At 51.4% G+C, this 15,223-nt stretch overlaps 1 protein-coding gene across 1 annotated transcript; it reads left to right on the top strand.

Annotated features, from left to right (window-relative positions):
• Nucleotides 1–8,652: 8,652 nt before the first annotated feature.
• On the top strand, nt 8,653–9,909 carry FOXD1 (forkhead box D1). Its single transcript, XM_065657355.1, has one exon. It carries the CDS (start codon nt 8,653–8,655, stop codon nt 9,907–9,909), a length of 1,257 nt encoding a protein of 418 aa, XP_065513427.1.
• Nucleotides 9,910–15,223: the final 5,314 nt, after the last annotated feature.

The following is a 15,223-nucleotide window of genomic DNA, read 5'->3' as shown; positions in this document are numbered from 1 at the left end:
TATAAATTTATTGCAAGATGAAATTGGCAGTGTACCTGCAGCAAAAGGGAACAGAGCCAAGATGAAAACAAACAAACAAAACCAACCAAACTAAATCACTGCAGGCTATTGAAAGTAAAAACAATAAATACTTCAGCCTCACGTTTTCTGCAGTCTACCATCAATACATAAGAAAGATTTCAGAATTACTAGTACAACTGATAATTACAAACATGCAAAATATTTTAATAGGCTGAAATACTGAAGTGAAAATGAGTCACAGAAAGTTTATTCCAAGATAGAAGCTGTAGGAAGTGCCATCCCAGCTGTCAGCCTAAGATTAACTGGGCTGGAGGTATGACCTTGTATTTCCTCAAGTGAGATTTCAGAGACAAATTATGCTGAAAACTGCATCACTGAGTTGTATCAGGAACCAACTGAAGCAGTTCAAGAGCTGCAGTTCAAAGGACTCTCTAAGGTTTAATTACATTTCCTGGATCAAACAGCAGACCTTAAAAAAACACATTCTGCATCAGAGAAAAAGTATTTTAGAATGCTAAAATACTATTGGCTTGCTTTTCCAGTCCTTTTTGTGGATTTGTGTCATGGGAAGCATAAACCTAAATCTGGATTTAGTTGTAGATGGACAACTTCTGTTGAGAAATGAAACAGATCCAAAGCCTGTTGCACTGAAATGGAGCCTGAGTTCAGTAAGCATCTTCTCAGTTCTGAAGAAGGGTTAAAGTTAGGATCTCAAAACCATGAAAGAATACACATTGCTAAAGCAGAGTTCATTAGCTGCTCAGAAGCATCATAGGAGTGGAAAAAATACTGTTAAAATGGTTACTTGGGAAAATTGTCTCCTAAATTATATCTAAAGGAAGAAGAATAACAATATTTGCTGTCAAAATTCCAGTCAAAAAACTCTCCTGAAAGAATGGCCAGTGCTGTGTAACTTGTAATAGAGTATGTGTAGAAGATGAGATCAGTTACTAGCATGTTCAGGAAACACAGGTCATAAAAATAAGTGATCAGTCTAAAGTGAGGTAATATTTGTCCTGATTGCCAGTGACCACAAAGAACACATGCATTTTCAGGCAGTGAAGGAAACCCTTCTGATATTCAAAATGTTATTAGGAAGCGTTTGTTCAAAAGAATGCTGTATTCAGCAGTCAAGAAAGCAGAAGTGTATGGCACATCAGCAGGGCACCACAGGGAATAATGATGTTATCATTCCTAATGTAGCTGCTGTATGACATAAGTGGGAAAGTACTAAGTTATTTGGAAGAATATGCATATATGTTAGTGATTTAATAGAGGAAAGTAGTGACATTATGGGGTACAGGAGCAAAAGTGTTGTGATAGACATGGATGGAAAAGAAACTATCTCCAAAAGTCCAGACATAAGACTCACTGAAGAATTATTAACTTTTTAAGAGATACTATATATATAAACATGGAATGGGAGCCCAGAAACATTGAACCTAAGTGCAGTGCTGTTTTTATCTCATATATTACAGTGTTGTACCACGTGCCAGTGAGTTGTATGGAGTAATCCATAATAGACTTCCGTGTCAAGGAAGAGAGAGTGCTCCTCAGCAAACAGTGTCCTTTCCTCACAATGCCTGTAACTCTTACACTGGGCGACCCAAAATACCTGGGCTTCAAGCCACATCAGAAGCCTTTCATGAGCTGTGGGATGCCTCTCTCTGTTTATAACATCCCACAGAGGCTGTCTAGAGAGTAGCTGGAGAAGCGCTACAGGAAGAATCTCCTGTCTTCACTGAACATGGTTCAAACGGGCTTTGCCGAATACTTGGGAGTTCGTGTTAATTGGACTGGTAAAGCCTCGCCTAGAAAGGGTTTTGTGTTAGTCTTAGTCAGCAATGAAGATCTTGCTAGAGAATAGGTAAAAGTCAGAAGTCACCATATTCATCACTGGCTGTGTGTGAAAAAGGTGGTACCTTAAATTAAGGCACAAATGTCACAGACTCAAACAGATTATTCCTGTGTACATCCTATATACAAAATTCAAAAGAACTTTCTCGTTTGAGCCAAAATCACACAAATCTTTCGACCCCTGCTAAGACAATTAGTTACAAGTCAGGAATGTTGTTAAGTCATGACGCAAAATTGGCATAGTGCCACCCAAGGATGGCACATTTAGCCCAAGATGAATCACGACTAAATTTGCCCCTCTTTGGGTGCATAGCTGTCAAAATACCACTTTGGACTAATGTCTTGGCAGCTGAGAAGGTGTGATTCATTCTGGATTTTGCCTTTGGCTTTCGGGGCCTCCTGATACCGCTAGGTGCTCGGCAGGAGGTAAGTGATAAGCACAGGTGGCCAGAGGTGGGGAGGCAGGACAGGGCAAGGGCCTTCCTCCTTCTGCAGCAGGTAGCTGTTATTTCTGCTCAAGCCCTGGCAGGAACACACCACAAGCTTAATTTTAGATGGAAAAATCAATCTTCTCCGTCTTTGATCACAGTACAGCTTATTGCCAAGGGTTTCTAGGTGAATGAAGAGCATACCTGCCAATATTCACTGCACTTATGAATGGGTTCATACTCTCTCAGGGCTTACTTGCATCACTACAGAATTAAATGGAAAATATCTCAAATATCTGAGGCATTAGTTATGGCATCTCCCCCTAATTTGCCAGAGCTTGTTTACAATGAAAAATTTGGTGCTTATGTGGAGAATGTTAGAAAGGTTTTCAATAGTCAGGGGAGTCATGAAATCAATTGTAACCTAAACAAACATGATTTGTTTATGTGACAAGTACCCTGCTATATCAGCTTTGATGGCCAGTGCTATATCCCTCCACTAGCATTGGGAATAGACACTGACGTAAAAGAGTAGAAATAACAAGTTGAAAAGAAAACTGTAAAAGCAAATTTAGGCACCTCGAGCTGTTCTGGAGCATTGTTACAGTAGTCAGCCTCAGCTGAACATGAAAAGGTGGAGAGAATGGCAAAGATTGTCACGGGTACAAAATTACTTCCATGCTAATCCAGTGATTCTGGAGCGAACCCCTCAGCCTGAAAAAGAGCTGACCAATGAAAAAAAGTGTGATAAAATCTACAGAGTCAGGAGAAGCAGGGAAAGGGTGGTTAACAACAGTTGTTGTTTGCCTCTTCTAGTACATAAATGAGACTGCATCGGATTAAATGAGCAGGTGACCAGCTTAAAGCAAACAAAAAGAGCCACTTCACACCACACATGGTTAGAGCTGCAGAACATTTAACCACAGAACATGTTCAGTGGTGTAAATGCACGTGATTTCAAAAGGTGACTTGGCAAATTCACAGAGTAAATTACATAACAGGCTATTAAATTCAGAGGTTATCACTGGCTTAAAAAAAAAAAACAAAAAAACCCCCCCACAAAACCAAACCAGAAACCTAGATTTTTGGCAGCTAGGAAGAAAATTTACACATTTGTTCTGTTCCTGTGTTCTTCCTTAAACATCGTGGTATTGGCTGATGTTGAAGTTAATTTATAATGCTGGATGGGTCTTGGTCTAACCTAGTATAAAGTCTCCTTGTGTTGTATTAGACGAGAAGTGCAGAAGGGTCCTGAGAACATTTAATTGCATTTTACAATAATTAAAGGCCCAAAAGGGCCTTAAAAGAAGTTACTTTCACCTGTCACAGCAAATGTATCTGCCCTGCAAGAATTATAGAACGAAGGGGGGGAAAGAAAACAAACAAATAAACAAAACAAAAACAAACCTACAAAAACAAATTGGGAAAAAAACCCTAAACAACCAACAAACCAAATAAGAAAAAAACTAAGTCTGATGGTGGGGGAGGGCAGAAAGGTAATTTCCAAGAGTGAGGAACTCTATTTCAGCAGTAGACATGGCAGGAAGCCTCAAATTTTCCTTCAGCCTCCTTCAGTCTTTCAGGTGACTGCTGCAACCCCTCACCAATGAGCTGCTTTTTGGCCTGGTGACACAGACCCTGTTTACAATCCCAGCCTCTTCAGGAGGCTGAGAGAAATGTTACTTTACCCCAAACCTACACAGCAAGGGAACAGGGGGACAAACTCACAAAAAAGTGCATCTAAAATGGTGGTCACAGTGACAGTGGACAACAGACACCACAGCTATCAGTGCAAGGTACACCACCAACTAGTTGCATGGTCATTGCTGAAGGATTTTTTCCTTCCATGACACAAGCGGCTCATAACCCTGTCCAATCTTTGGCCAAATGAACTACATTGACAGAAAATGTAAAGTATTTGGAAAATGGTTTTATTTCAATTAACAGAGAGTCTGGTTCTGCACGTAAGAGCCAGGTCTGGATGTGGAGATGTATGAGGCCACACCAAATGAGGCGCAGCCTTTGGTGATGGAGCCTTGCAAGGTGCAGCAAGTCCAGGGCAGGCTTTTCAGCTACAGCATGTGTACATGGTGGCCGGGATCTATGGTACTTTCCAGGCTGCACCTAGTGAAACACTCAACAAATCACCCAGGGACACACACCACCACCAGGAAACTGACCCATGTGGAGCTGGAGAAGACTCTGGAATCCTTCTGCATGGTCAAGGTCAGCCCTGGAAAAGCCAGAGCACCTCAGCCAGTGTGCCAGTGCAGCTGCAGGAAAGTGCCTCAAACTGTGCCTGGGGTGCTCTTTGGTTTTGAATTCAGGGGCAGGGAAGGTCTTTAGGCTCATCTATTCTCTGTTGGAACAAGGGCTCCAGGGTGCTCTGCTCAGTCATGGGCTCCCCAGCTGTAAGAAGAGTGTGTGGCCTGGGCCACTGTACATTTCCCAAGGGACACTGTCCCTTGGAACCCGTCAAAGGGAGATGGTGGTGAGTCCACCCAGTCTGGCTTCTGCCTAGCATCCCTGGAGCCACCATCTGAGCCAGGATGCCCTGGCTTTCTGGGGCTTTCCAGTCAGCTCCAGCTGCAGAGAGCTGCCAAAATACCCAGTCGCTTCTCAGGTTTGGATCTGAGGATAAGGCTTGAGGGGAAGCTCCTGTCACTGCCCTGCTGGAGCTGTGGACACCAAGAGCTCAGCCTTGTTTCTAGGGAGGGCCTCGGGCTTAGGGGAAGAGCAGGAGCCACCAGGACTGCCTCTATGCTTTGATCAGTACATGCACTGCACTGATAAAGTGTGGGGTGTTCTATATATGCATGCAGGAATTTTGTGTGTAACATGTCATTAACCTTTATAATTAATAGTAATAACCTCAAGCAATAAACAAATAAACCCCACCTGCATAGCTGTATTTCACATCTCGCTTCTGTCCTGCTCTTGTTTTAGATACACCTTATGTTACATCATTCACGACCAACAGGAAACTATGGAAGACAGCCCCGGAGTCCTGGGCCCGTGGTGGCCGTTTCACGGGTGGGTGTGTGGCCCATGAGTGGGGCAGCCCCGCTTTCTCGAGGAAGACTGCAGGGCGGCAGAGCCCCGGGGCGGGGGTGGGAAAGTGGTCAGGGAAGTCCCAGCCTTCCCATGGATGGGAGTTTCTCAGGTCTCCCCAAAACGCTGCTCTTCCTTAGGGTCTCGGAGACCCGCCCGGGAGCGGGGGGGTCCTGCCCTGCCCTTCCCGATGGGCTGCTTTGGGCGAGGGGCCCCGCCGGGCACCCTGCCCCGGCACGGGGCATGCCGGAGCCGGCCGGTCCGTCGCCGCGGTGGGTGGCGTCCTCGGTCCTGCCGGTAGGTGGCATCGCCCGCCCGCGCTGGGCAGCGCCAGAAGCGCAGCGGAGCGGGACCGGCCGCGGGAGAGGGCCAGGGCAAAACCCGCGGCCCCGGGGGGCGGCGCGGTCCTACCTGGGGAAGCGCCGTTCGTGCCTTGTGCCGCCACTCCTCGGCTTCGCTTTTTTTCTTTCACGCCCTTTTGGGAAGGCACCTGCCGGGCTGGGACAGGAGCAAGCGGAAGATGCGCAAAGACAAGTCGCGATTTCTGGGGGATGCGGTAACGCCAGGTCTTAATGGTCCGCACTAGGCTGGCTCAGCTGCCCCCCAGAAAGCAAGACCCTCGACTCCCCACTCCGCGACGGACAAGGGCTTGCATTATTGACCAAGTCTGCCAGGGGAGTCCCCAACGCCCCGCCACCATCCCCCCGAGGCCACCGCGGCCGGCCACGTCCAGGAGGACCCTCACCCCAGCCGGGCCCCAGCCGGTACGCCGGGGCTGCGGTGCTCCCGGGCACCCGGTGCTGCCGAAGAGCCGCCGGTATCACACTCGCAGTGAAACACCACTGCGTCCTGCCTGGGTGTCAGCAGGAGATAGCGGGCAGATCCGGCTTTCTGGTTCTGCTTTCTTGGGTTCTTGCACAAAAAAATTTAAACTCCACCTTTCTTCCTATTTGATAGCGTGGGTTTTGGTTTCAAGATGGTTTTAAGCGTTCAGGCACATCAGAAAGTACCAGCAGAAGAGCAAGGATAAAAAGAACAAAAAGAGAGCGAAAAGGAAAAATACTAACTCTGTAAAAAGGAGAAACCTCTCGAAGAGGAAAAGTCCTTTCTGCCTTTCTTTTAGTAACTTGCCCTAGGAACCCCAAAACTAATTCAAAGAGGCATTTGACTTTCTATGAACCGTAAATCTCGAGTGACATTATCAATCTTTCCGCAGGAAAAAAAAAAACAAACAAACTAGTACTCAGTTACTGGGTGTAAGAGTTGTTGAGTTTTGGTTGTTGGTTTTTTTTCTTTCTTTCTTTTGTAACTTTTGCTAGTATTGTCCTGCAGGCGCCTTAGTAGCGAACAAAATGTAAATAGGATTATTTAGAAATAGTAGAAAGGATTATGTTGTAAATCCATGGAACTGAGTTTGAAACAAGGTGGCTTGAAGCTTTGAATTAGGACAATATACTGAATACGCATTTCAAGAAAATGGTGTGTGTGAGTTGTTTGAGAAGAGAGATTTCAGCAGTAAGGACGCTAGGCATCAGTCCGTCCTTCTCACGACGATTTCTGCTTGAGCATGACGTGGTCTCCTACAAACTCCCATATCAATCGGATCCTGATCGTGGGTTATCCTGTCAGAACTAGGAGTGATGGGAATTTTCAAAGAGTTTCATGTTAAGACCACGGTAATTGCGTTTGTATACAAGTTTGGTTCCTCACCAACACTCACAGCCCTCGCATAAAGGGGGTCCCCGCTCTTCTGCTATCCTCCAGTGTATCACCTGAAACTGAGATTTAGTTAGGAAGCAATCCTTTGTGTCGCTTTTCTTGGAGGTGCTGCTCTTACACATAACAGAATTGGCATTTTAAAGGCCAGTGAATTGTTTTACTTCGTATATGAAAGAGATAACGCTAATTCTCTGTTAGTGTTCCCCATAATGGAGGAAACTGCTTCACTCAGTTAAAAACAATAGCCTTACAAATAAACTGTTAGATTAGCGGGGTTCTTTGAGATCTTGCGGGGTCGACATCGAGAGATATTTGATTTCATTCTTAAATGAATTAAACTGTGGAGCAAGAAGAGGAAAGTAAGGGGGAGATGTCTCTAAACCGTCCCGCGGACAGAAGTCTGAAGTTTATTAACTCACCACCTCTCTCTGCGGCATGATTTTGAGGATAAAGAAAAAACAGCTTCTCGCCAAGTGCCCCCCGGCCGCCCCCGCCGGCACCCTGGCAGCAGGGCTTTCCCGCAGCCCCCTCCTCAGGCCGGCCCCACGCCGCCCCCCGCCACGGGGCGCCGGGCGACGAAACAGCGGCGGTGCGCCGGTATCTCGGCGAAAAGACGCTTTTTCTCCTTCCCACGGGAAACGGGACCACGATCCTGGGAGCAGCCCAGGCAGACGCAGAGCTCCCAGCACCCTCCGGACGGCTCCTGGGAAGATGCTCCAGCACTTGGGGACAGATTCATTTGTTTGGTGTTGGTGTTTGCTTGGGGTTTTTTGTTTGTTTGTTTAATATTTTTTTCCCCAGTTTTCTGTCCCGGCGGTGTGTGTGTCTTTATTTCCCCCTTTTTCCACTTAAGACGGCCCCGCTCGCTCCGCGGCCCCCCAGAGTCCCTCCTGGCGCGGCGAGGGCGGGGGGGGGGGAGGATGGCGAGGCGCCCCGCGGTGGGGGGGAGACACGGCGCCGCCCGGGGCCGCCGCTCGCCCCGCCGCGCTCTGACGCTGGGAGCCATGTGATGGCCCCCTCGTTATAAGGCGGGGAGGAAGGCCGCCCTCTCCGGGACTCGGCCCCAGCCTTTTCACCGTCTTTCCTAAGGCCGAGCAAGCCGCCCCCTCTGCCCTCCCTCCTCGCCAGCCTCCTCCCCTCTTCTCCTCCCAGTACTAGGCGCGCTCCCTCCTGCCCCGCATCCATTAATGTCTGGGGGCTGAGGTGAGAAGAAGGGGGAACAGACTTCCAGGCGCGGCGGCACAGCCCCCCCGCCCCCCAATCCCCGACCTCAACCAAAAAAAACCCACAAAAGACCCCCCAAAAAAGGGGAGGGGACAAAAAAGACAGAGAGAAAAATCAAAAAAGCAGCAAAAAATACCCCGAAACAAACCCCAAACCAGCCGCGGGAGCGCTTCCGCGGCGCGGCGGCGGCGCTGGGGGCCGGTGCGGCTCGGAGCGGCCCGCCTGCCCGCGGCGGCGGCGGCGGGGCGGCTCTCCGCGGAGCGGCGCGGGGGCCTGGCGGCGGCGAGGAGGGCTCCCGCCCGCCCGCCGCGCCGCGCCGGCAGCCACCAATGCGTTGCCCCGCCGCCGCGCCATGACCCTGAGCTCGGAGATGTCCGAGGCGTCGGCACTGGCTGAGGAGACCGACATCGATGTGGTGGGCGAGGAGGACGACGAGGAGGACGACGAGGAGCCGCAGCCCCCCCGCCGCCGCCGCTCCTACGCCGAGGACGAGGAGGAAGAGGACGAGGAGGATGTGGGCGACCTCCACGACGATGCTCTGCTGCCGCGGTCGCCCGTGCGCGGCGGAGGCGGTGGTGGCAGCGGGGCGGGCGGCGGGGACGGTGCCGGCGGTTCTCGGCCCCCGTCGCGGGGCGGCCCGCAGAAGGCGGTGGCGGCGGGCAGCGGCGGGGCGGGCGGCGGCGGCGGCGGGGCGGGCGGCGGCGGCAAGAACAGCCTGGTGAAGCCGCCCTACTCTTACATCGCCCTCATCACCATGGCCATCCTGCAGAGCCCCAAGAAGCGGCTGACGCTGAGCGAGATCTGCGAGTTTATCAGCGGGCGCTTCCCCTACTACCGGGAGAAGTTCCCTGCCTGGCAGAACAGCATCCGCCACAACCTCTCCCTCAACGACTGCTTCGTCAAGATCCCCCGGGAGCCCGGCAACCCGGGCAAGGGCAACTACTGGACGCTGGACCCCGAGTCCGCCGACATGTTCGACAACGGGAGCTTCCTGCGCCGCCGAAAGCGCTTCAAGCGGCAGCAGCTCCCGGCGCCCGAGCTGCTGCTGCGTGCCGTGGACCCCGCCGCCTTCCTCCCGCAGCCCCCGCCCCAGCCCCCGCAGCAGCCGCCCTGCGCCTACGGACCCTACGGCTGCGGCTACGGCCTCCAGCTCCAGCCCTACCACCCCCACTCCGCCCTCTTCGCCTTCCACCACCCCTCCCCGCCGTCCCGCCAGCCCCCCGCCGCCCCCGGCGGCGCCCCCGGCGCGGCGCTGCCCCCCGCCGCCGCCGCCGCGCCGCCGGGCCCCTTGCTGCCGGCGGCGGAGCTGGCACGGACGCCCTTCGGCTACGCGCACCCGCTGGGCCCGGCGCTGGCGGCCTCCCTGCACGCTGCCAAGCCCGGCAGCGGCGCGGCGCTGGCTCGCTCGCCCTTCTCCATCGAGAGCATCATCGGGGGGGGTGCCGGCCCCGGCTCCGGTCCCGGACCCGGCGCGGGCAGCAGCTGCGCCTCGCAGTCAGCCGCGGCGCCGGGGCTGGCCCGCTCGCTGGGGAGCACCGGGGGCAGCCTGCGCCCCGCCGCCGCCCTGCCCGCCGCCTCCGGCTTCGCGGCACGGATCTCTAATTGTTAAGGGTTTGGGAGTCTTTCCGAAGGTAGGATCTGGGTTATCTCCTTTCTCGACCGCTCGGATGTCTAGTGGACGCCGCCCGGAGGGGTTGCGGGCTTTGCGCGGGGATTGCGCGGTGGGGCTCGGATGTAGTCCGCCGCGTGTTTTTGCAAAGCCTGGTCTAGATGCTGCACAGGCAGGCGGTCACGCTATTGGAAAGTTACTCGTTACTCCTTAAAAAGAAAAAAAGAAAAAAAAAGGTGATATGGTGATAAATAACGTCTCTAAACCGTTGAAGTTCAGAGATTCTCAGGTCTAGGAGCTTGAATACAGTAATGTACAGGAAAAAAAAAAAGGCTTGAGGGAGGACAGCAAAGCAATACTTTTTCCTTTTAGTACACTTGTCTCATGTACTTTTATAAAAGAAAAGATTAACATGTTTACACAGAAGAAACTCAAGATTATAATTTCTTATTTTAACCTGTGTTTTGTATTATAATAGACTTACGGAGTTTTTTTTATTTCGTACTTTATGCGTATTCTTTACAAGGAATATTGTTAAAAATTACTGGCAAGTATTATTGTACCATTCTAATGTAAAATTTTTACACGTTTTCAAAAATAAAAAATTTAATTTTCAAAAAAGAGGCAAAAACCAACCCAAAGACCAAAGGAGCCCAGCCAAACAATTGGCTTCATACTCTTCCCTCTGTAATACTTCTCCCTTCTTTGGGGCATTGAATTTTTTTCCTTCGGGATTAATAGCACAACAGCGAGGAATTTTACAGCTTGAAATTTATTATGACTGGATTTGAGCGCGAAGAATCAGAATATGATCTTCACAGTCAAACCATTGTTAACGCTAGCAGGGAGTGAAAGACAATAACAACAACCGAAAAAAAAAAAAAAGCAAGGACAAAAGAGGGTATAAATAGAAATAGGTCTGTCTCTCGCGGGACTAAAACCCAGTTTTGTAAGGCACCAATCACAGGATTGATTAAAAAGCCGTTTTAAAACTATTTTTATACTTTTGGGTGTGTTCTAAATCACAACTGCATCACAGCTGGCTTTCCAAGAGGCCCAAAGGAAAATACTACTAATAAGGGGCACGTACTGAACTTCAGAGAGACTTGTCCTACACTCTTATGTTTCTGTGATGATAATAGGAACATGTGTTTCTACTTTTCAATACATATAATATAAAATGAGCATTGGAATATACTCGCGTGACGACCTGATTAAGTGCACGAGCTATTGAAGTAAGGATATGTAAATGTACGGGAAAAACCGTGAAAGCAGCTTTTCTCATTCTGAACTCCAATCTTAACATGCATAAGGTCGATAGATATCTACTTTGTAAACTAGAACTAATTTTTAAGCAAAAAGCATGCCTCAAGTATTCGGAGCTTAGGCATGAAAAGAAAATAGCAGGTTTTAGGAGTAGACGTGTGTGGTTGCTTGTTGTGGAATAGGAATACAAGCTTTTCAAATCAGGGAGGCGCTTTTCAAATACGACTATATTTATAACAATTTAGTAGATTCAGGGATAAATTGTGTGAATTTTCGGAGTAAAAAAAAGAAAAAAAAAGGAGCGAGGGATGTGTTTTAACGTTCTTTGGAAGGAAGAAGGTTGTTTGGTTACATGCTTTTACATATCGAAGTACCTTGTCGCCTTTCTTTTAAGTATTCTCGTAGATAGAAAAGTGATGTTTTTCTGTTTTGTTTGTAGCAATGCAGGGTTAAAGTAACAGTTTTAAATAAGTGGAAAGACTGGATGTAAGATCTCTACTGGGCTCCATTTGCAGCCTGCAGCTGGAGGGCCTATTTGGGTGCCCCGCGTCCCTTAGAGAACAGGGATGTAGCCTCCCGTTTAATTCCTAAAATTAAAGGGAAAATAACTCAGAGGCACCACATACGTGCCCGTCGGTGAAAGCGCATCCTCTTCACGAGGGACCCGGCCGAGGGATGTGCCAGGCCACTGCGCCAGTCCAGCGCGGGGTACAGAGCCCGGCTTAGGCGGCCCTCGGACGTGCGGCTAAAATCGAGCAGGGGAAAGTTTTGCGAGGGAGAAAGGGGGCTGTAGCCGTGAGCGTGGCGGTCCCGGAGTCCCCGCAGCGGGATGCTGTTTGCCATCGCTCCGGTTCCTGCCTGCTCGAGCAGCGGCCTGGGTCGAGAGGCCGTGGGAGTCCTTGTGCTGCCCCCATGCAGTTAAATGGCAAGAGCAGGTTCCGACGACCCGGTATTTCTTTCTCTTGGCTTCCCCCCAGCAAACCCCGGGAAGCCCAGCGACCTCCCGTGAGTGGAGGCCGGCCCGGTGCGGGGGTGCGGTGGGGTCCGAGTGTTCCTGCCGCCCTTCCCTCGGGTCTCTTCACAAGAAACCCTTGCTCGAAAATGTACGGCAAGGAAACTGCTCAGCCACATGTTCCTTCCACGCCTTATGCTGTTCGCCTGCATCCCGTGAAGACAGGGCCTTCACCTGGAAGTTAGTAGGCAAGCTGGCAGGAGCAAATTGTAATACATGGTGTAGCTTTATTTATTTTATTTATTTATTTTAGGCACTGGGGAAAGGGGTCAGGGAAGGAGGCTGTGGTGCTGAGGGAAAGACCGCTTCGTTTGTTTTCTCCGAGTCCTCGGGGAAGCCCCGGTTCCTGGAGCCGCTGCGCCGGAGCAGGTGCTGCCAGAAAAGGCGCCGGCCCCGCAGATCTTTGGTGGGCTCGCAGCACCGCCGAGCCTCAGCGCCCCATTCGCATGCAAATGGGCTACCGTGCCCCCCCGGCTCTCAAGGCGAACAGGGGGGTACGTGTAGTCCTCGCAGGGACAGAGCCCGGACGAATAATTCCTCCAAAATAGGCTAGGCCCTAATAAACAAGCCGATGGGACAAGAGGATGATGTCGTCTCCTTCTCCTCCTCCCAGCTACAAAGTGTAGATTCATTAACCCGTCTCCTTTTCTCATCATGTCCCCGTAGGGCTGAGAGACGAATTACTGGAGCTGAATTGGGAGGGGATTGCTCTATATGGGGGCTAATGTTTCAATCAGTTCCTCCAGAAGGACCACACAAAAAGGAACTTTAGTTTATGGTGCTATTATGCAGAGTTTTAATCTAGGGATAGATTAAGCCAAATGTTATCTATTGGGAATTTAATGAACCCCTTATGTATTCAATTGCTTTTTATGCCACACACAGTGTCTCTATCCAGAAACGTTTCCTTCTACATATTTCTTTGTTTCTGTTGGGTGATTTATATATCTTTAATTAGGTTTTAAAAAAATTATTTCTTTCCAAGCATCTTGTGTAGCATTTCTCTCAAGAAGGACTTCGTTAGGTCCCTTCCCACAACCCGTAGAAGTTTCCCCTTCCCTCCCCCGTTTCGAAGCTGATTAGTTTGCACATCCGCACCCTGCGCCCTTCCCGCCGGGGTCTCCCCCACTCCTTGCGCGGAGAAGCCAGACACCTCGCGGGCTCTGCCGTGACCAGCGTGGGCTGCGGGCGGCAGCGCAGCCCGAGTGTCCGGCCGAGACTCGGGGCCCCCGTGCGCAGCTCCCTGGGCCTGAAGCTGATCTCCTCCCAAACGTTCTCCATCCGCAGCTCCTTCTGGTCATGCATTCGCTCCTGGGCATTTTTCTGGTGCAGCGAGGGGCACCCCTGGGGGCAGCGAGGTGTCGGCTGGTGCACCTCCCGTAGGTTGATTTCAAGTGCCCCAATCCTGAGTCCTGACGGTGAAAGGGGGAGCGAGGGCCTTACCTGCTCTCAACTGCTCCCTTTCTTGCGGGTACCAAGGGCAGAGCGCACAGCCGCCGAGACTGAGGCCTGTGCGGGGGACCTGTTGGAAAGCTGGTCTGTTTTAACGGCCCCTTGGCGCGGCCCGGAGGATCTGCTCCGTATATAACACTTTCTCTCATTACCTACTGTAAGTAGTTCAGTAGTCTCCCATAATATTGTATTTGACAGAAACCACGGAAATTATGATCGTGGCCAAACTCCCCCTGAGCTGGGATTTACTAACCAAAGCAGATCCATTTTTCAGCTTGTTACCAGCGGCTTCTCCCCGCGCAGCGAAGCTTCTCCTGCTCCCCTTTCGGCGCGGCTGCGGGCCGCACACACTGGCGGGACCCGGAGACCCGCAGCCGGGTACCTTCCGAGCAGGTAGGTGCCCGCTCGCCCCTCGCCCACACCGCGGTGACCTGCCGCAGGTGGTCTGCGGGGCTTCTCCAGCCTTCTCCGGAAGCCCTTTCCGCTCCACAACCCCCACGGTGAGAGCCACGTCGAGCAGCCGCTGTGGACTCTCCGCTCGCTGCCCCTTCCTGCGCTATAAAGCATGGCTGAGATGCGGAGGAAAGGTTGGTGCGTAAGTGTTGTACATTTGTGTACGTTTGCAGGAAAATAGCACTGCCGGCGCACGATGTGCTTTCCGATCCACGCTGCGGCAGCAAACATTCCCGCTGCCTCTCTGCTCAAGATGGGTGCCCATTGATTTGGGGGGAAGGCGGGGACTTGCAGGCGAGCCTCAGGTCGATAGACTCCTTGTTCTTGTTTTTCTCTTGCAGAAGAGCGCCGTGCCCCGCCGCCGGTCCCCGCCCGGAGGGGTGCCGTGGGCTGCCCACCCCACAGGCCTGCCGGCACCCTCTCTGCCGCCCGGCCCGGCTCGCCGCGCAGCTCCCAAGAGGAGAGGAGAAGGCTGCATGTCTGCGGGGGTCAGAGAGCCCCGCGGCAAAACTCGCGACCCGCCCGGCGACAGCAGCGCGGCGGCCCCGCGGACTGTACGCCGCTGCGCAGCAGGGGAGAGCGTCCGCCACCGCGGCGGGGCCCCGCGCCGAGCCCGCCCGTAGGAGCTGCGAGGCAGGCGGCGGCGGCTCGGCGGGCATCAGCGCGGGAGCCCGGTGGAAGGTGCGCCTCGTAAGAAGGTGTGCAGTCTGTGGAGGGCTTCGGATCCGCGGGCCTCCGCGGCGAGGGCCAGCGGAGCTCCCGCTGCGATCTGCGCGTCGGGGGAGAAGAGAGACCTACCGGCTAGGCCCCGGAGTGCCCAGAAAGTAGAAAAAAATGCGGACTGGACTGCACGGAAGACTTTTAAAATTTATTATTTTTTAAATGCAGTGTCTAGCCAATTTCAGAAACGATATCACTAAACTGAACTCAGGGGGAAGATTGTGTTGTTTTTTTAAATCAAAATAATTAAACTTGCCCTTTCTCCAAACCACAAGAGACCTGTTGAATTGATTCTAAGTTTTCCTTTCGTTGATGGAGCAAAACGGCATGCAGAAGTCTGCGGGGCCCCGTATTTAGATGATAAATTATACAATTTATGTTGGAAGCAAAAGGATAAATAGAGATTTCAGT

This window comes from Caloenas nicobarica, chromosome Z (assembly GCF_036013445.1).
Source record: "Caloenas nicobarica isolate bCalNic1 chromosome Z, bCalNic1.hap1, whole genome shotgun sequence".
In the NCBI taxonomy this organism is placed as follows: Eukaryota; Metazoa; Chordata; class Aves; order Columbiformes; family Columbidae; genus Caloenas; species Caloenas nicobarica.
Note: the sequence above shows the minus strand (reverse complement) of the source record. Positions and strands in the feature narration are given on the sequence as shown.

Bases quoted from the DNA above. Each gene is read 5' to 3' on its own strand.
- FOXD1 (XM_065657355.1), top strand. From the start codon at position 8,653: ATGACCCTGAGCTCGGAGATGTCCGAGGCGTCGGCACTGGCTGAGGAG.